A 21,677-nucleotide genomic window follows, 5' to 3' on the forward strand; every position below is an offset into this window, starting at 1 on the left:
GCTATTTGTGTGGGTATCACATGGTGAGACTGCAGTGATACTTGTTTATTTGTAGACCGCAGAAAGAGGAGGGGGCATTAGCAGGGCCTTGACTAAACCACATCTCAAAAAGAGTTTGGCCTTATAAATATGTCAAATATGTCAAGTCTTTTTAAAGTCTTTATAAAAATGAAATTCTAACATGGAAGCAACAATTTCTTATTATTCTTAAAACAAAATGTTGCCGCCATTGTTCATTAATTAGTCCCCTGCTACAAAATGTTTATCATTGTTGTGGTATAATACATGTTTGGCTTTTGAAAGAGGTAATCTAATTATTTATACAACCCAAAAGACACTGTGGTCTCCTTGAAGAAGTACACCAGTCATCAGTGTAAAGCTCTCAGACCAGCTTAGTGAAAATACAGACAGGCAGCAGAAGTGAGCCGGTTGTATTTTCCTCAGGTTCCTGCTGACAGCGCCACAAAAGGAGATTTAATGTTGTGATTTATTATCAAGCAATAAATTGATTAACCTGTCTTTTGTTTTTGCCTGTTCATACTTTTCTGTACCTTCCCTGAGGCTTTGTACAATGCCAACCATCACAGCTACTTCTTTGCGCAGGGGCTACAAAGTTTATTGATTCAAGTTTGACAGAATTCATATTGTGATTATATTTCAAATGAAGGTTCTTCTGCAGCACTGGACTTCCTTCTAAAGTAAGTAATGACCTCAAATCAATTATACGTTTATTAATATATCAACTGTATACTTTACTGTATATGTTATCACCCCAAGTCTGGCTCTGTGCAGAACTAAACTGATCTAAAAGAGGAGCATCGTTTTCAGCATTCAAGACTGAAATAGTTCTGTAATAATTCAAGGGATGCTTGAATTTGCCACCTTATCGACATGAAATAAATAAATACAAGTTTGTGGTTTACAGAATCAAGAACACGTTCATTAAACTAGCCATACAATGGATATCTTAGAAAATGTGTTTTTCATACAACCCCCAGTTTCTTGCTCCGCCCCTCAAGGATTTGATTGGGTACGCTGCAACTGGATCTGTCAGTGCGCTCAGTCTCATCCGTTTCTCCTGACTTGTAGAAAGGGACTCTGCTTTGTTAGCTGGTTGGGCAGACTTGAAGAGAGACAGAACCGCATTCATGCACTAGATAATAATAGAAAAATGATCATCTGTACGAAAAAAATGGATTATCCCCTCGGACATCAATGTCAGCGCGTTCAAAAACAGGTAACACGTTTTCTTGACTTATCTGTACTTCCAGGTATCTTAACACTATAACTTCAGAAAATCGGCTAAGCTAGTGATCTAGTCTATGTCTGACATTCATTCATTTGTTCTGCTGTGTGAAACTTGAGGCGGATTTGTTTCCTCAAAATAATTTGATGTGATTGTACATAATTACTATAACCTAAATATAATATTTGATCTTGTTGACTTTTCAAAACTATCCAGCTAGCTCTAACGTTTAGAGAAAGGAAGCAAGCTCGAGACTAACTCAGCCACTTGGTTAACTAACTTGCTAATCAGCAAGCTAACTAGCTAACGTGTATACATTTTCTTGCTAGTTAATGGACGTTATGTTAGCTAGCTAAATGACAGTTGCTGAAATTCAAGTTTAATGGGGCAGCTCGCTTGAGAGAACAAGCATGTTGCCACCTACCAACGACTTATAGTGTTATTTGAAATGTACATTTGTCCCCCATACCCTAGTTTTAGCAGCTAGCTCGATAGTTTCAAACAGTTCTGAGCTCCAACTTTAGACTGTGACAAAGAGCTTGTTAGGTAGCTTCATATGCATTGCTGGCTAGTTCACTAGCTAATTTAAATCAGACTAAACAACGAAGGAAACCTGTGTGTACACATTTAGAGGTCGACTGACAACATATATCGAGCCTCATGCAAAAAATGAAATTATTTGCAAGCTACTTATGTGTGGGCAGTCTGCAATAACTGGAACTACCTAGCTAATATTGTTTTGTGCATGCTTATCCTTTACAACGTTCAGTATTTTAGGCAAATGATTACCAGCCTGCGCATTGTCTTATTGCAGTAATGACATCATTTCAGGAAACTGTGTACTAATGTAGTGTCAGTAAATTTAACACTCAGTCTCTCATATCTGAAGGTGGTAACAAAGAATGCAACGAATGAGCTGAGATCATAGACAATATGAGTCCGTGGTGGCAGTAATTTGTTTGCATCAAGGAAACTCTCCAATTCGCTTATGTCCCATGCAGCAGAAATGTTTATGACTTGTTTTGTATTTCCTTTTTTACGTCAAGATTCAGTCCTCTTTGTGTGCAGTGATGCTGGGTGCACTGCCAATCAAAGTTGTTTTTCTCTTCCCTGTGCTGTACTTCTTTTTGCAACCGAAAGGGGGCATTGCATTTAGCGCAACTTGTTTACTGCAATTCAACATAGAAGTGAAACAATGGAGGAATGTGATCAGTGATATTGGCACCGATATAGTATGTATTAACTCCTGATCACCAGCTTGTCTTTAACTTAGCAATGACATGCCATTGCCTGGCTATAGTTATTTAAAAATCATAAATCCCATTTATTAATTAATGTCAGATGTGCCTTTGGGCTTGTGAACAGCCTATTATAAGATACTGCCATGAATAGCTCTTGAATTGAGATTAAAGTATAAGCCTATGCCCTCAACGATAAAATGTTAAAGAACGAACAATATCTTCTCATGTTTACCAGAACATTCTTCTGTCTCGAGAATTCCAGTTGTAATACTCAGTCTGACGTACAGTGAGAAGGCAACTGTTAATAATGCACCATCTCATTGTTGAGTCTTCTATGAATGTGCAGAGTCAAATAGACAAATAAACTTGTCAGTATATGAACTTCTCACACTTGCCCAAATTAGATGCCTCCTCCTTCTAACTGTTGCTCCCCTTGGCCCCTTCTGTCAATAACAGTACCATAGATAAATGGCAGACGTTCAAGTGCATTCTTATCACTAGGCATGCACAAATGAACCATTTCTATCACATGCCTTAGTTTAGTTCAGAGAAACCCATACATCTGATTGAATACTTTTCTCTTACACATAAAGATACCAGCAAACCATAAAGGAACTGACAAGCAAAGCAAATAGAGTAACCATGATATCTTGTGTGACTTGTCAGTCCTGCTTTTATTCTTTGGTTGTGTGTGTGTACATTTTTCAGTCTGCCACTCAAGCGATATGTATTGGTCACATGTCACGAAGCTTTACATACCTACCTATAGAAAAGAGAAACAAAGACAATATTTTAGGGCATTTCTGCTTTATTTGTATAGACAGTGAAGAATTACAGGAAATGCAGGGTGGAGAGAGAGAGGGGGGCAGGAAATGCAGGAAATGGTCCAGACTGTACTCGAACCCAGGCCCCTGCGGTAAGGCCTCAGCCTATGTGGCCCCAGATTACTTACCTATTTGCAAAGCTGGGTTGTGTGTCTACCCGTTTGTCACCATCTACAGCTTGGTAGTGTGTTGTAGTTGTGTGTATGCTGTCCTATCCAGTTTACTCTCCCCTTCCCCTTTGGACTGCAGCTGGTTGTTTTGAACTCCTCCCTGGGTTCAGGTTGCAGAGCCAAAAAAGGGGTCTGGCTGTCCGGCCTCTTGTTTTTCCGGTGAAGAGGGTCGGGTGTGTTGGTTAGGGCCATCAGGAGGAGGACACTAGCGCGTGACAAGAACGGACCCCTTCAGGCCTACTCGGAATGCAGATTGAATATCCCTTGCCTCCTCCTCTCCTCCCGTCTGCAGCCCAGCCCCCCTGCAGCCCACCTCCTCTCCCCCTCATCCCCCTCCCTCACTCTGACACATTTACCCTTGGACACAAACGACTGGCATCATTTCTCTAGTTCTCTTTGTTCTGCTCTGCTGTCTCTGGTCTCTGCAAAGTGCACCTTTCATTTCCTGTCTTTCACACTTCACCATTTGTGGACTGCTGTTTGTTTGTCCTGTTACCAAAGCCTTTCAACGTGTCATCTCCTATTTCTTTTTCTACCCCCTGCCACTCTCCTTTTCTCTTTTGCATAGACAGCCTGCGTTGTGTTTAGCTTACAATAAACAAATGGCTGCCCCTGTACACTGGAGACAAGCAGGGAGGGTGTGTTAGATTGCCAAGGCTTTTGCATCTCAAATGATTGTACCCTCGACATGGTCAGAGGAGATGGTTCTTTTCTTCAGAGAGCAGAGCTAACCTAACAGAGGAGGTTATTTCAAGAAAGGAAGTCATGCTAACTAATGTGATATTTGTCGAAAGCATGTTTGTCCGTCAGCAGATTTGGCATGGCACACAGATGGTGTCATTGCTGATGGGTTTGAACAATGTTGGTTCCTGTTTTCACTTTGACTAGTCCTACTTGTTTCTCCTTCTAAAGGAACATGTCCAAACATGTTTTTTGTTTTGTTTTGTTTTTTAAGAATGACTTGATTACAACACCCCACAAGGTAAAGATTGGATGCTGAGATGGAGGTTAATCCAGATGAGTGGCACAGAGGCACTAAAGTCCCGGTCATCAGACCACGCCAGTTTCTACCCTCTTCGTAGTCCACAGTTGGTCCTACAGCCTCCTGAGTATTGGGAGTTACCGTGGCATAAATTGACCTGTGACGTCTTAAACAATCTGTTAACTGGTGACTGATCTGGGGTGAGGTACTGTACTCTTCTGTGTGTCTCTGATGTTTGTCTTTACTGTGGTGGTGCTGCTGCCAGGCTGTTTTTCTGGGTCAGAACCAAGGTGGGGTGTGAGGCCTGTTTATCAAGTCCTGCTGAAATGTGATCTATTTACAGGAGAGTGGGGACGGGAGTGTGAACGTTCTGCCGAGGAATGGTGAGGGGTTCAAGCACGGTCAGAGCAGTGTCGTTCCTGCTTCGTGTTCTGGAACCTCCCTCAGTGGGTTTGTTGGACCTGACAATGAGACATGAGACTGTGTTTTAGGTTATTCCTACATTAGGTCTGTTTGTTTCTTAAAGAAACAAAAAGCCCAAGTAGTTTCAAGTGTGTCAATGGTTCCTCAGTGTTGGTGAAATACCCCTGGCCTTTTGTTTAAAAGTTAAAAAACCACAAGGGTTCTTTGGGACCGAGAAGGCCACAGAGACCACAAACACAAGATGTAAATGTGCCAACACATGTAAATATGAATTGAGTGACAGGCACCTGTGCCAAACGTCCCTGAGAGTAGAATTCCCATGTTCCTTGATAGAGAAATGTAGGTCAGGGTCTTTGCCTGTAACTCTACATCCCAGTCTACTATATCTCTACGTGTAGGTATGTGGGTGACAAGGAAGAGTTAAGCCACCTACTGGGGGAGAAGGGAACTGTCCCTCAGTGGCAGATAAACATGGTGCTAGATACAAACAACAGATCCTGTTAGGTAAGAGATTGAGATGAGTAGCCATCCTTGTCAGTCACCACATGTGACCCTCTGACATAAGGTTGTACAGTACCGTTGTTATGAGAAGCCCATTTAACACAGCCATCAGAAGAAGGCACCAGCCCCCACCAGCCCCTGTGTGTCTGCCTGCCAGCAGCTCTGTGACCCCCCTGGCAGGGAGGTGAGGAGAGCAGCCAGAGCCCCTCTCACATTACAAGTGGTGTCCAAACTCAGGCTTGCGGTGCCAACACCTTTTCCTAGAAGCCATTGAATGAGAGGCAATGAGAGAGGGTTGTAATAAATGACTGCTTCTCAGAGCAGAACAGGGAGACCTCTCTCTCTCTCTCTCTCTCTCTCTCTCTCTCTCTCTCTCTCTCTCTCTCTCTCTCTCTCTCTCTCTCTCTCTCTCTCTCTCTCTCTCTCTCTCTCTCTCTCTCTCTCTCTCTCTCTCTCTCTCTCTCTCTCTCTCTCTCTCTCTCTCTCTCTATCTTCCTCTCACCCTCCATCTCCCCCCACCTTTCCCCCTCCCTCTCTCTCCCTGGGTCTGTTGCTTTTGGCTATTGGCTTCCCGGTCCACTAAGCCTAGTGTCTGCTTCCTTGGCTGCTGTGTTTGGTCTCCTCCTTCAGGCCAGTGGGCGTTTGGACAGCTTCCCTCAGAGGGGCCTCCAAGTTCTGTAGATCCAACATTTCTTCTTTTCTCAGTTCTTTGTACTCTTGTTTGTCAGCTCACTTCAATTGTATGTGTGCATATGTTGGTAGGACCTCTGGCCTAGTTGTTTCATACTAGTTAGTCACTGTATTATCATGTAGATTTGTGCTTCATCAACCATTGCATTTATTTAAAATGTAACTCACCTCTGACCTACAGTGTGAATGCATTTAGCTGTCCTGTAGAGCCTGGGATCCCATAGACAGAGAGAGAGAGAGAGAGAGTAATGTGAGGAGTGCAGTGCAGCCCAGCCTGTGGCTGTTAGAGAAGTGACAGTATATCTTCTCTGAAGCTCATACGGCTCCAGTGAGGAGATTAAACATTTGAAGCAACTCCAAAACAAGTCTTGTGATGCACACAACCGTGCCGTCGGTACCTCCCGCCGTAGGCTCGCTCCAACCTCGCTCAGTTTGCCTTCAGGAAAAGCTCCCCCAGAGTTCTGCGTTCCATGCCCGTCTAACTGTCCCCCCCCCCCGTCCTGTCTGCAGGTGTTGAAGGTGAACGTTGAAAAGGAGCGGGCGTCGTTGCTGTACATGAAGGCTCTGGCCAACAGGGGGAGTGTGGACGCTGTGTGGCAGCAGATGGCCTCTCACCCACAGTACCTGGAGAGCTTCCTCAGAACACAGCACTACATCCTGCACATGGACGGACCACTGCCCCTGCAGTACCGCCACTACATCGCCATCATGGTAGGAGGACTGGACAACACACACACAGTCAAGCACTCAACTCGGTCACCCTCCATTAACACACATAATTACTTGCATGCAATGTAAAATAAGCACGTAACTTAATATGCACGTTTTCCCACACCTCCTGTCCTCTAGGCTGCAGCGCGACATCATTGCAGCTACCTGGTGTCCCTGCACTCAGCCCAGTTCCTGAGGGTGGGGGGGGACCCCCAGTGGCTGCAGGGTCTAGAGGCGGCCCCCCCACGCCTGCGACACCTCGACCACATCAACAAAGTGCTGGCCCACCAGCCCTGGCTCACATCCTGCTCTCACATCCAGGTAGAGTCCCAACACCCCTACCGAATGCCCCCGAGCCCACTGCCACGTGGGCACTCAGCCCTGCTGCAGAACAACTTCCACTTGTTGTATGAAATGTAGTTTCTGATGATCTATACCAGCTACCAGGTATTTGGGGGATGCTTCTCCCCCAGTTGACTGTGTGGGGGAGAACAGAGGCTCACTGTGCCATGTGCTGTTGCCCCTCCAGGCCCTGCTGAAGCCAGGGGAGCAGTGCTGGTCTCTGGCTGAACTGGTGCAGGCCGTGGTGCTCCTGGCCCACTGCCACGCCCTCTGCAGCTTCGTGTTCGGCTCCGGCTCCGACGTGGATCCCGCCCCTCTCCCCCGAGGCTCCAACGGCACGCCGCCGGGCTTCTGTCTCTCGGACGCCGCCAACGGAAACGCCAACGTGCCTGCTTCTCTCACACCGCCCTCGGGGCAGGTCACCCGGCGACGGGTAAGTGGTTGTCGCTGACCAAACGTTTTCCCCCCTTATTGTGAAGGATTTTTCTTCACGTTTTCCCCCCTTATTGTGAAGGATTCTTCTTCAATTTTTCATCCCCTTGAAAATTGCAGTGTCAACGAGGGCGTGTTTTTATTTATTTCACCATATCAAATCCTCACTGCTCTCTGTGTGTCTTGGCAGTCCCTGGACTCCAGCAGTGAGATGTTGTGTTTGAAAGAGAAGATCCAGAAATCCCAGGAGGAGAAGGAGAGGAGAGAGGAGCGACTCATGCAACCCCAGACACCCCAACAAGCAGGCACGCGCACACACACTCACAAACATATAAAATGGTGTCATGTGTGAAGCTGGACTAACATGCCTCCTCTACCTCGCTCCTGCCCTCAGATATGGAGGAAGAGGAGGAGTTGTCGTGCTCTGCAGACCCCTCACGCTTCATCACAGACCCTGACTTTGGCTACCAGGAGTTTGCCCGGCGAGAGGAGGACCACTTCCAAGTGTTCAGGGTGCAGGTGAGAGCGGCTCTTCTTTGGGACATCCTACTGGGGGGTGTCAGGTGTCCTTGTCAACACAGACTTGTAAATCATCTTTATTTGAAGTGAGGATCCCGTCCTGCATCTAATGTCGGTGGCTCTATAGATAGTCACAGCATGGAGTTTCATACTATGAGCCAGGTCCCAGCCTGCGCTAACTATTGTCTGAAATCACAAACGGCTTTTGTTGACCGAGACTGTTCTATTGCAGACTTAAAGTGAACTAGAAGAAAGTCGAAACGCTGTAGACCAGTGATGGAATAACAGTGTTTTTATGGTGTGTGTGTGTGGCGTACGCAGGACTATTCGTGGGAGGATCACGGCTTCTCATTGGTCAACCGGCTGTATTCCGACATCGGTCACCTGCTGGATGACCGCTTCCGCAGCGTCACAACGCTTCCCTCTTCCCACGGCCCGGACCTGAAAAGAGCCATCTGGAACTACATCCACTGCATGCTGGGGATTAGGTGAGAAGACGCCAACTCCTGCAGTAACACTGTAACAGCACATCAAACCATCACTCGCTACTGGATTTCAGGACTATGATTGGCATTGACATTCATTGTCAGGACTATCCATTTGTTTCCATTGTTGCTTTACTTTTAACGTGTAATTTGAACGCACGCAGATATGATGACTATGACTACGGGGAAGTGAATCACCTGCTGGCCAGGGAGCTGAAGCTCTACATCAAAGCTGTGGCCTGCTTCCCTGATGCCACCAAGTCCCCTCTGTGCCCCCTGCCCTGGGCCATGCTCAAACCTTCAGAAAGGGTACGGATGACATGACAACACCTGAACAGCCTCCATACCCCCACCACACACACACTGTGGCTCTGTCAAAACGATTGTGTAAAGCCTACATGTATTGTTTCCTTTCATATCAGAGACACATTGGCCGTTGTGTTTTCTAGTTTCACCCCAATCCTCCATTCATTTCCACTGTCTCTAACATTCTGCCCTTCTCCCTCCAGATCCATGTGAACCTGCTGATCATGGAGGCCAGGCTGCAGGCGGAGCTGCTCTATGCCCTCAGAGCCATCACACAGTACATGATAGCCTAGCAGCTGGGCTCACACAAGGCCACCGTGGCCAGTGGTACAGGAAGACCAAGCTAGGAGGCTAAAGGAGGGGAAGAGGAGCATGCAATACTCCTCTAGCAAATGTGCCATTATTTGTGGCTTATTCTCTGTAAAAAGAAACAAAAACAAAAGAGAGAGAATGTATCCATAAGATGTATTTGTGTGGTGAGTTTCTCACACTGCAGTGAAAGCTCCTTGCCAAAGTCAACACACTCCAAACCATCCTACCCTGCTCCTCTCTCTCCTCGGATGACTGGTACGCTTTCATTCTATATTGTCCTCCAAATCCAACATCTCGGCTCAATATTTAATGTGCAATAGTATTACTATCATTATAGATATTATTTTCACTTTTATTAATGTATTGTTTGTCTCCAAACTTTGTTGACTGTGATGAAAGCAGCATCTCTGAAATGTAGCAAGAAGTTAGTTACCTACAGCCAACACAATACTCCCCTTTGGTTGGTCCATCATTCTTTTCTTCTTTCTCTTGTTTTTGTTGTTTAAAACAAACTGTTCATCCTTTTATTGGGTTGAATGAATGTTTTGGGAGAGATGGCCATAAGATGTTTCGTCCAAGTCAGTGTTGGTTGAAGGTAGGTAGGTAGGTGTGTTCAGACTGTTTCACGTCAGTGCTGAAAGTTCAAGAACAAACACTGCTGTTAGATATCACACAACTATAGCTCCTTTTTAATAAGCACTTTTTAACTTTATATATTTATACAGTAGCGCAAGGTAAGCTCAGTGGTAGAGATGCAGACCTACAAAACATTGGTCAAAGCCTTTCTTGTCCACTGTTTGGTGTTAGACACAAATGGCTAGAGATGAACTGGCCTCCATTTAGTAAACTTAGTCTCTTATAGTCTCTCCCAGATGTGTAGACAATATGTGTAGTTCTATTGAATATAATGTATCATACAACTTGACTTTGCCAGGAGATGGACATGTTTTCAGAGAACAAACCCAGACTAGTCATGGGTGAACGGAAGTCTCATCTTAGATGTGTGTTACAAGTCTTTCATTGTCAGGACTATTCCCAAAAACTGATTGAAACTTAAGTATAACATTAACTGGCACAGTTAAAAGTGAGGAATAAGCTCAGCCAATTTTCAATAATCTGTTTGTACATGAATGTGCTTTAGTGTAGATCAAAGGAAAGAATTTCCATTTCAAGACCACTAATCTCAACAATCTATAATACAGCAGTGATACATTATGGGATATAAATTGATGGTTGAGTGGTATAATGCCACACACACACAAAAACTACAAGATCTGCACTTTTCCCAAACATCTGTTAAGTGTAAAATCCCATTCATGTGTATGATACAATGGTAGATGGTGGATATTTAGAGGGTCTAATGTGATTGGTGGTACATTTAAGATCTGATGCATGCTGAAAGCAGGTCTATGTCAATTTATTTACTTGGTGAGTTTATATGATCTGATTTATGGAAGGTGACAACCAAGTATATATTCATGGTACAATTTGCAGATCAGAACAACGTTGGTACTGCAACCTAGATTGTTTTTGTCTTTGTTGTTTTTGTCTTTACTTTTTTAAAATGTTTTTGTTAACTTTGCCTATAGTACTATGATTGTTCAGTCCCTTTGCTATGTTGTTTTTTGGTTCGCTGCTAAATCCTGCTTGTTGCTCTGCATCCTGTAAATTGGAGAGTCGAGAGAGATTGAAATTACAGGATGGGTAGAGGAGAGAAAGTGCATATCAACAACTGCAAAGGTGATTTTGCGCAGGTGCCTTTAGGTCAAACCAGAGTAATGCTTGAGTGGGTGACTATGTACTCTGGGTTTCGTGGATAGTCACTTTTTTGACCTGTTCTGTGGACAGTCCAGACTTGGTCGGAACAATCCCAGATGGACAGACGTGAGACGGGCTCTGGCTCCAGATGGATCTGAGCTCTTGTCTGAAGCTTTCTGTTCTGCTCACCAGCCCACGGAACTTCCCGAGAGCCACTGACACAAGAGATGGATGTTACAGTTGTTCAATATTTACCACGTAAATGAATGGACAGTAAAATAAAGACAAAAAAATGTAAAATTGTGAAAACAGCAAAAAAAATGTTTTTGAAAATGTGAAAACTTATTTTTTCTATAAAGATGTTCTATCTATCTTTGTTGTTGTCATTTTTATTATGGTTTATTTACAATGGCGACACAAAGATGGTCAATACAAAGGAGTTTAGTACATTTGATTGGCTACAAAAACTACAGTTTGTTACCTGTAAATAATAAACATTTCTTGTTTGAGTATAGCAAAGACACGTTTTCAAGGAAACCAATGGTAGTAATTTTACCCATAATCTTAACTAATCAATGGACTGATTCATTGATACCAGTGGTGGACTAGCTAGCCTATGCAAGATGAGAACTAACAGATGGTGGGGTGATTTGAGCAGGTTTGCAATCATCTAGTAATTCCATGTTGTTGCTCAGCCAAGTCCCCTGATTCAAAGCCCCACACACATATCGTTACTAAGACATGTACATTTGACATAATGCTGTTGAACTATATAAGACGTTTGAACAATGGATAGTTTAATAGCACAATATATGTATATTGTATGTCTTCATAAAGTAGGAAATTGACAAGCTGTCTAGACTTTTTCCTTAGATCAAGCCAAATATTTATGATCTCATAATTAACCCTCGTGCTGCCTTCGGGTCACATGACCCAAAGGTTCATAACGAACCATCGTTGTGTTTACCCAATTTTACCCAATACAAAAACAAATAAAAATAATTTTCTTTTAACCTTCGCAATGTGGGGGGTCTGAGACAGCCCAACGGTTATAAGAAAATGCTTCACTTTGTTTTTGTATGCGGTAAAGTTGTCGCAATACGACGGTGGGTCACAATGACTGATGGGTCAGAACGACCCGAAGATAACACAAGGGTTAAAGGAGGAATCATGGCATTATTGCAACTTCAGTATTATTAAGAATTAGTTTGACTGTTAAATTACGTAATTTAAAATGGTTGCACAAAAAGAATCAAAACAGATACATTGCATTATTTGCATACAATCTATGAGGCAAAAATGTATTCCACAATTCTGTTTGTTACGCCTGAGTTTACTGAACCATGATCCAACCACATAACATAAAACTCCACCACGCATGGTCATTTGAGCCTAGTTAGATATTCATTTTGATATACTAGGTCATGGTTAATTCAACAAGTGTGCCCTCCAGTGGCAAACAGTTAATATTGTGTTTCCGAAAATAAATAATAGCCCGCAAAGCCTTGCACGACTTTCTCTGCTAATTGGCAGGGTCATTCAATGTTCACTAAAACGGCACCACGTCGTTTTTGCAGGCTTTCACAGATGCAGGATAACACCATCCAACCATTTATTGACACTTAAAGGAAGGTAGCCTTCACTCTGAACAGCTTAAGGGTTAAAAGTGGTTCGTTTGAAGACTTATGCTTGTACATTTGTAACAAACGTGGAAAAACGGAAGTCAGTGTTTTGTCAATCAGTAACCAGGCGTTCCAATTCAGTTCTAATCGTACTGTTGTGACCGTACCGGATCGTACTAACCAAAGTGTGAAACTACTCGGCCAGCAAAGTAAACCAGCTAGCAAGCTTCATTAGCTAATTTAGCAGTTCACTTGACAGCCGGTGTTATCAATCTAGCCTGCTACTGTAACGTCACAGCATGATTCAGAGTAGGGACAACATTCACTGAAACAAAAGGATTACATGAACATTGTCCTGTTAAGTTGTGAACTGAAGACTATGTATTTGAAAGACAATAACCAGCTAAAAAGTTACTCGTCTACTGAAACATTGCATATGTATTGTTTACCAAACATTTAGGTACCCAGTAGGGTTGGGGAAAAAAACGATTTACATATGAATTGCGATTCACATCGATTCACAAATTTAAAAAAGTGATTCAAAAGTTTGGGGTCACTTAAAAATGTCCTTATTTTTCAAAGAAAAGCACTCTTCTAGCAATTCACATCGATTCACAAATGTAAAAAAAAGTTTGGGTTTTTTCTATAAAAAAGTACAAAAAATAATGTAAGCATATATTGAATCGAAATTTGATAAAAAATCGTGAATCGATTTTTAATTGAATCGTGACCCCAAGAATTGATTAGAATCGTGAGGTACCAAAACATTCCCACCCCTAGTAACCAGCTACATTTCTAACCATGAAGGTAACAGTTAAGATACAAACTTATCAGGACAACTTTCAATTTTCGCTTTTTGATCTCTAGAGCTATGCATTACTAAGCCATTGGCCAATCTAGATAGATAACTTTATTGCTCTCCAGAGGAAAATTCCAATCAGGGTTATGTAAATAGTTCAGCCCTATTGTGTTCTGAAAGCTTATACAACTAAGAAACACCAGAAAGTCATAAAATAATGACTGGACAAAGTTAGTTTAACAGATTAGGTTTATTTTGACTGTCCTGAGCTGCGTTCACTGTCATCTCTGGCTGACTTTACAATATGTAAAGTAAGATTAGGGAATACATTTAATAAGAGAAACTATCAAAAATTAATCAACACATATTGGCTATGCACAACTCATCAATCCCCCCCCCCCACCTCCCAAAACAATAATAAAAAAACTGTCCACATACTAAAATACTGTATTAAGTGGGGCCATTTTTATTTCAAAATAAGAAACATAACTAACTGCTACTTTTAATTATAAGAAATTGAGTAGTACAGAAATAGAAGAAAGAAATATAAAGACAGTTATGATTACATAGATTGGGGGAAACAATGTTAAAAATTCCATACCATTTTAGTGGGGTGTGGTGATTCCTCTAGAGAGTTCAAGGCATGGCCCTACAAATACTGTTTCTGGGTGGTGGAAGGGGGGGGGGGGGTCCTCCATAACCTGTACTCTTCAAATCACGCACCACTCTGATTTAATCAGACAAGTCACACAGCCACTTCAATCCAACTGATTATCAAAGAGTCAGAGAACGAAAGAGAATAAGAAAGAACATCTACAAAAGAGCTGTAGCAAAATAGAAAATAAAATTCTCTGTAAAAGCACAGAAACGTGGATCTGGTTTACAAAAGTGGGGAGAATGAAGAAAAAAGATTTCATACCTTAAAAGAATACCTGAAAACGACTTGGTATTCCACAATTGGTAATACAAACCTATTCTTTAAGTGACAATGTTTGGGGATAATAACATACAAGAAAAAGAGAAAAGTGTTTATCATACACAACTACCATTGTAACCATTCAAGATATCTGCTGTATACAAATTATTCAAGGCCCTGAAAGCTGTTCATACATCAGTTGCATTATGGCCCTCTTAAGGTATGTTGGTTATGACATTAAGCACCATTTTTTGAGAACAGAGTGCTTTATAAAAATTCAACTCATGTTTTCCATTTAAAGTAAATATATGAGTTAAGATGTCAGACTGTGGGGATGCATTTCTAAATTAAAGTCTGGTAAACACAAACAACACTTTCAATGATAGATAAAAAAAACTGTAATAAACAAATAATTAAATATAAACTTCAGCCTAACACAAACACATTATGATCAAAAAACGACATGAAAATGACATCTGCATCTTGCTACCAAGTTACATGCTATAGTGTTCAATATTGGCAGTTTAACAACCTTAGACAATACTACTGTTATGATATACATGACTACTGAGCTCTTTTTTACTGTTGTGTGAAACAAAATTTGAATACCTGTTAATTATAACTCACTCATGTGACTCCAATCCAAGCTAAGTCTATGTCACATCATCAGCAAATCAACAGAAAAGTAGGGGTTGTTGGTTTCCAGTCTTGTGTTTCACCAGAGAAATAAACTAAAATAAATATTGATTTTCTCATGATTATCTGATTACTCCAATAAGGAGGTTGCTATTTATCTTTCCATTGATATTCTTTTTAATGACCCTGAGAAGTAATCAATTTCACATCTTGTCTGAGATGAGAATTCGTCTTTACTGCTTGGCGGACAGAGGGATAAATGTTCTCTGTTGTGTAAGTTCCAAGCACAGGTTATTTTCACTTGGGTGTTTCACTTGGGTTTGACTTGACCATTTTACAACAGTCAAGTCAAAAGAACCAAATGGCAAATCAATTTGGATTCAATTTTTTTGTTATGCTGGTCAAGTATACATGTACTTAGCCTCACCTGCATTTGTTTCATCTCCAATGTCTTAAGACAGGCTCTTAAGCTTATCTACACTGAAATCATTTTGTCCCAAGCACTCCCCATCTGCCATGCAATTCTTAGTGTTCCTTTGGTTATGTATAAAATCTACATGCATCTTGTCTTTTACAAAAATAAAAGAATATATAGAAAATGAAGATTATCTGAAATTGTTCTCTCCAATGTAACAAAAAAAAGAAAAAAAAAAGGTTTCTGATTAGTAATATAATCTGTTAACATTTCACTTATAACCTCCATCTAAATTGTATATTAAAACTATAGTCAAATATATTCATTTCTTAATGTCTCACACATTGTATTAATTTCATAAAACGACTGTTAGTACTGTATAACAAAGTGTAATCTATGAGACAATCTTCTCACATGAAGCCCCTATATCCCTATATTATGGGGATACAACATACCAAAAATCCACATTAAAAAGCAAAACCCTTCAAGAAGTGATCTTTACAATGTCCTTCAAGATTTTGTCTAGTTCTCCTGATTGATTTTGCATAGCATGTTATGTGTGTTGACACAGCCATGTATACAGTCGATTCTGATGAAATGATTTAACCTTAATTGGACTCCCTCTCCTCTCACGGATCTGAGTGCGGGAGCTGCATCTGTAGGAATATCATTTCCAACCTGTGTGCTTTCAGAGACATACAAAAGCTCTGCAAAGACATCAGATGGCCCATCTGGCAGCAGAGGTATCCTGCTTACTTTCTCATAACACCTTGCCAAAAATGATTTGTTGGCAAATAAAATTCCATTTGAATGCCCTTCTGGAAATATTCCAAAATCACATTTCTTCATTATGTTAGTGTAAATGCACATCGGGAGATAAACATTCAATCAAAGTGACCTCTACTCTGCTCACGAGCACACACTGAGCATAAGTACTGAATGCCAAACTGTAAATGCATATCATACAATCACCCCATACTGTTGAATCCCTAAATTCTCCTCTAACTAAGTAATAACTCGCAGTATGCATATCTTAAATGAGAAGAAAAAACATGCATTTCGTACCAACAAACTAACCATACACACAGATGGATCAACTTGCGTAAACAAAATTTGAATCACCATGCATTCTTAAATCAAGCCGTTGATGAACTTTAGAAACACCATCTGCCTATGTCCATGTCACGGTGGGATGCTTAAGGGGAGTAGTCCAGCTGCATTGTACAGTCTCTGGGAACTGCACAGTGGAGTGTAAGTACAAAAGTTTCCTACATAAACACTCACACAGCAGTCTTTTTAAAAAGTCTGTTATGTTCAAATCTAAAATGTTTTACCAACTACTGTTAAACAGAAAACTGGCCTTTTCTCCAGATAGCTCCATCTTCCAGACATCCTTGGGATGAGAGGGGTACCATATATCAATTCTAAAGCTATTTTGGTGTTATAATAGTTGTAATATTAAATCCAGATATATTGGAGTTGTTAGTTGTGCTTTTTCACTCCAACACATTTATCTGTCATTGACATGTCACTGACATTTATTCTGACGAAAAATTATAATTCAGTCAAAAAGTGAGAATAGCAAAAAAAATTGCTAAAGTGTTACTGAGATCAAGTTTGGGTGCATAGAGTGTTCCCTCCCTGGCCCTCCACACGTATTGGCACATGACATGGATGAGGTCTGGTTTTGTCTTTAAATCCAAAGGAGACTCAAAAGTACAACTTAAATTTAAAAATAGCTTTGGATCATCAGCCAATCGGGATGAGAGGAGGAAAAATGTACTGGGGCGTGTTTTTTGCTGTGGATGAAGACGAGTTTGGAATCCTCTCCTGCAATGGAAATGGTCAGAAACTCTTATTTTAAGGTATTCTCATTGACTAATACACACAAATGAGAAAATGCACATTATTTCCCCCAAAAAAGCATATTATTGTGACAGATTATTGGGTCTATAACAAATGTAAAGGTGTTCGTAAACGGCAAGGGAACTATGTAGAGTGTTTAATACAAATGAATCAATTTACCTGGCTAACACAACATGGTTGACTGGGGAGTTAGCTAGGCACCCAGTTATGGGCAGAGCTCTGTGTGGTTGCCGGGCCATTGTAGCCCTGTCCGCCTGGCACTATGGGGTCAAAGTTGAAGTCGATGCTTTCTCCATCCATGAGGTCGCTGTTGATGATGTAGTCCACATCACAATCCAGGTTTTCTGTGAACATATCAATGTCCAAGTCTGTGGGCAGGCGATCCTGGCTGGACAGGAAGCAAGGAGTCCCAAACTGACTTAATCCCTGCAGACCCCCAGAGTTGGCTGAGATGCCCCCTCCGTGGTGAGGCCCCACTCCTGGCACCTGTGTGTGCTGGGCTTTGAGGGCAGAGAGCTGTGAAGATTCATGGGTCATGCCAGACAGGATCATGCCCAGGCCCAGCTGAGAGTGATGGTGATGCTGCTGGTGATGGTGCTGGGACTGCAGCTGAGACTGCAGACCCATGGATGCCACTGTGTTTGTCTCAAGTCCCTTACTCAACAACAACTGGTTCTGCTTGGGCCGACCTCCTACCATGCCTCCCCCCAAACCCATCAGTCCCACCCCACCAGGACTAGGCATCAGCGGGTCTACCTGAGTCATCATGACATCACTAGGAGGTGGAGAATCAGAGGTGAGCAGCGCCTCAAGGCTGGAGGGTACATGAGGGCCATAGTGACCAGTCCCACGGGAGCCAGGACTGGGTATTGGATTGAAAAGAGAGTTACCAAAATTTGAGGGTTTAGAGTTATTGCTCCCACACTGTGAGATGGAGGATTGCACCCCAGGCTGGGTGGGGGCCTGGGGGAGGTTGGCTGGCTGCATCTGGCGGAAGGAGGGGAAACTGGAGCCCCGAGGCAGCAGAGTAGCAGCAGAGGGAAGTGGGGTGGGGGGGGCTGGTGGGGCTGTGCTGGGACTAGCACCTCCTTGCTGTGCGGTCATCAGTGTAAGTCCATCTATCAAGTCCAGCTCCTCCATGAGGGTTTCTGTGAGGGTTGGGGGCAGACTGCCTGTGGTGTAGCTTCCTAGAAGCCCCTCCTCTGGCAGGTCATCTTCATCCTCTTGTCCGGGGGCGATTGGGGACAAACGGCCACTCAGAGTGCTGGCATTAGAGCTGGTTCTCGGACGGAAGCTGGTCCACATGTCAGAGTCGTCAAGGCTGCCACGGGATGATGGGCTGCCCCATTTAGGGAACTGCTGGGAGGAGCTGGGACTATCGGCGCCCCCAGACCCTGTGCCTCCATCCCCCTGCAAGGCCCCACTGTGCCCCCCTAGCCCTGCTGCCACTGCCTGCTTCTTGGTCTGCTTGGCCCTCATTCGACTCTTTAGCAGTTTGCTGCTGTTGTCCATGGAGGCGGCTCGGCGGCGGGGAGCTTTTCCAGTCTTACCCCCCTCTGGGTTGAGCATCCACCAAGAGCTTTTGCCTGTGGACTCATTATGCACCCTCAAAAACTTGTTGTGGAGTGATAAATTGTGCCGAATTGAATTCTAAAACGATAGAAGGGATCGATAGGAAAGAGAGAAAAATTTACAAATGTATTTAGTGTAAATAGCAAGGTGGTAACATTGAATAACATGTGTGCCAACGGTGCAAATATGTAAAGAATTTTAAGAATGATTTGGTTATTTTACCTTCCATCCTGCAGAGCTGTTGCTGTCTCCTTTATCTTTGAAGTAAGGCACAGTTTTCACCATCCAATCATAGATCTGTGCCAAGGTAAGGCGCTTTTCAGGGGAGTTCTCAATTGCCTGACTGATCAGATCAGCATAAGACTGATTCCCCCATGCATTCCGACGTGATGATCCCTTTCTAGGTGTCGCCCCACCCGCTCCAGCTAAGACTCCTCCCTCAGACACTGTGACTTTCTCAGGCTCGGATGTGATTTGCTGAGGCTCCTGCTTATCTTCGTCAGCAGGCGGGGTTCCAGCAGCCGACTCAGTACCGTCTGCCCCCTCTGATTTGACAGCTGAGATGTCGGGTCTCGGGAGCGGCCATGTGCACGACCTAGGTCTGCTCTGCGGCTCAAAATCTGGGTCAATCGGGGGTACTGATGATTCTTCCATTGTGACGTTTAGGTCAATGATTTTCTCCTTGAAGAGCAGTTGTATTTCTTAAGTGGCAACAATAAAGTACCACAAAGGTACGACTGGAAAATCTGGTTATGCAGTAGATAGTAAAATAAAATGATATTAAAATTAAGACCAAAAGGTGTCTAAAGTGAGGTGACCAGGGCACGTGCTTCAGCACAAGCCTGGTTGAGCAAGTGGGCCAATTTCATAACAAATTAAGACTTGTATTGCAACTTCACATTGGTCTAATTTTGTTTCTAAACATAGATTTTTTCAATACATACTGATTTTTGTTTGCTAAATAACACAGTCTGAAGTCTACTATTGGGGGAGAAGATGGACTCAATAATCTGGATACACCAATAGCTTCAGTTAATCCTGAGATTGGAGATTAGGGGACACAAATAATCTCCTTAATAGTAACTATCATAAACCTTCCGATTTACATAGAGCAAGTACATAGAGAGCCAGAATGTGGGTTCCTTTGTTTAAAAAAGAACAAAGGGAGCAGAACATGCATGCACATCTAAACATCAGGATTGAAAATTGCTATGAATGACTAACCCATCTGATGCTCCACTGACGACTATAATAATGGCAAAGCGTTTCTGAGGAGCGCTATTATGAGTAAATAACATAGCACGTTTTTGTTTAACTTTGTCACGTTTCAAATTAAAAAGAAATATCTGGTAATTGGGATCATAAAAAGCAACTAAATGCTCGATATAAATGGTGGTTATTCAGCAATGATTATCAAATAAATGGCTGAATAAACGTTTCAGACCGTTGTTCAAAAGTTCTCTCAAACCATCTAGACATCTCAACAAAGTTTAGATAAAAACCAAACAAATTTGGATTACTACAGTGGGTCACTTTTACAAAAGAGCGATTTACATGGCTTCAGTCTACACTTGTAAACAACGTGCAGTCTCGCTTCTGCGCACGAAGACCTCCCGCTTCCTAAAATAATCGAGTAAACACTAACGTTACCTAATTCATTCGAATTAAAACATCTACGTTAAAAAACCTGAGCAATAGAATAAAGAATTAAGATTTCACATGTACAATTATTAAATGATTATCGACGCAATGGTTTAGGAACTGCTCAAATGTGTCGAAACAGTAGCCTAACAACAGGCTTTTAGACCCCTGTTTGACTTCACTATTTAGTCAACAAATATGCCAAGAGTTAACACTTCTGTAACGGTTTGATCATGCAGGTCTATTATAAAAGCAGAAGAGAAATAATAGATGAGAAAGTCTGTTTTACTGATTCAGGTTTGTACGCTCCTCCACATTGTGGGCAAGCGCGTGTCACCATCTGCCATGTTTCTCGACACGCCGCAGCGGCAGCACACGATGCTCGCACTTTCCAAATGTAGCTGATTTGTACCAGTTATCCTTGTTCCGTAAAAAGTATATATGAAGCAAAAGGCGTAGTCCACGAAATCTTTAAATCCACTCGCGAACACCTCAGGAACTCCCCGACGTAGTTTTGAAATAGCGTGATAGCCGAGCTGGCTAACTCCAGTTATTTCGGAGTTTAAAATCCTTTAAAAAGTCGTAAAAACGGTTACAATCCCCTCTTTCCAACATCCGAGAGATTAAATAATATGTTTTATCTGAGTTATAGATCATGTAAATGTCCAAATATGAATTAACAGTAGATCTTTTTGTTTTGTTTTGCTTTGTTTTGACTCGAGGCGAAGACTCCCTTCTGACGTCTGTTTACCACTGCCAGACGACACACTCTGCGCTTGCGTATGGAGGAATGCTGGGAATTGAAGTCAGACATGATGTGATAAGTGCAACACAAGGAGGTTTTAATACAGTACAGCTCAAACAAACAATTTATGGACTCAGGCATGATTTACAGTGCTTAGGTGATAATCTGAATTATAATTATGTAATAGTGTACTAAGAGTAGAAAGCTACACATTTCAGTTCCCTTGCTGGTGAAAGTCTATTTGACTTGAAATGCAATTAATGAGTCTTTTTGCCTGTCTGAGAAAAGGAAAGTGGATGTCACAAACGACAGACTGAACATTCTGTGGTAGATGTGTCTCGTCTAATAAACTAGATTAATGACACCTTTAATTCCGTTATGAATTCTGAATGGCTTTCTTTATCATCATGTATATTCCCATTGTAGATATTTGTATAAAATATATAACTTTTTCATCACCCACCATAGGACATTTTCCACTGATTATTTGTTTGGGTGACATGTCAATTTAACCCTAAATCTA

At 42.2% G+C, this 21,677-nt stretch overlaps 2 protein-coding genes across 2 annotated transcripts; one reads left to right on the plus strand and one right to left on the minus strand.

Annotated features, from left to right (window-relative positions):
- Positions 1 to 1,065: 1,065 nt before the first annotated feature.
- sesn4 (sestrin 4) lies at positions 1,066 to 11,313 on the plus strand. Its single transcript, XM_062476757.1, has 9 exons — positions 1,066 to 1,237; positions 6,588 to 6,788; positions 6,927 to 7,109; positions 7,318 to 7,563; positions 7,753 to 7,867; positions 7,957 to 8,081; positions 8,403 to 8,569; positions 8,731 to 8,875; positions 9,076 to 11,313. Exons 1-9 carry the CDS (start codon positions 1,172 to 1,174, stop codon positions 9,163 to 9,165), a joined length of 1,338 nt encoding a protein of 445 aa, XP_062332741.1. The 5' UTR covers positions 1,066 to 1,171; the 3' UTR covers positions 9,166 to 11,313.
- A 2,281-nt stretch (positions 11,314 to 13,594) lies between these two features.
- Positions 13,595 to 21,176, minus strand: foxo4 (forkhead box O4). Its single transcript, XM_062476753.1, has 3 exons — positions 18,991 to 21,176; positions 17,356 to 18,846; positions 13,595 to 17,160 (listed from the first exon to the last, which is right to left on the minus strand). Exons 1-2 carry the CDS (start codon positions 19,420 to 19,422, stop codon positions 17,386 to 17,388), a joined length of 1,893 nt encoding a protein of 630 aa, XP_062332737.1. The 5' UTR covers positions 19,423 to 21,176; the 3' UTR covers positions 13,595 to 17,160; positions 17,356 to 17,385.
- Between the last annotated feature and the right edge of the window lie 501 nt (positions 21,177 to 21,677).

This window comes from Osmerus eperlanus, chromosome 13 (genome assembly GCF_963692335.1).
Source record: "Osmerus eperlanus chromosome 13, fOsmEpe2.1, whole genome shotgun sequence".
NCBI lineage: Eukaryota > Metazoa > Chordata > Actinopteri > Osmeriformes > Osmeridae > Osmerus > Osmerus eperlanus.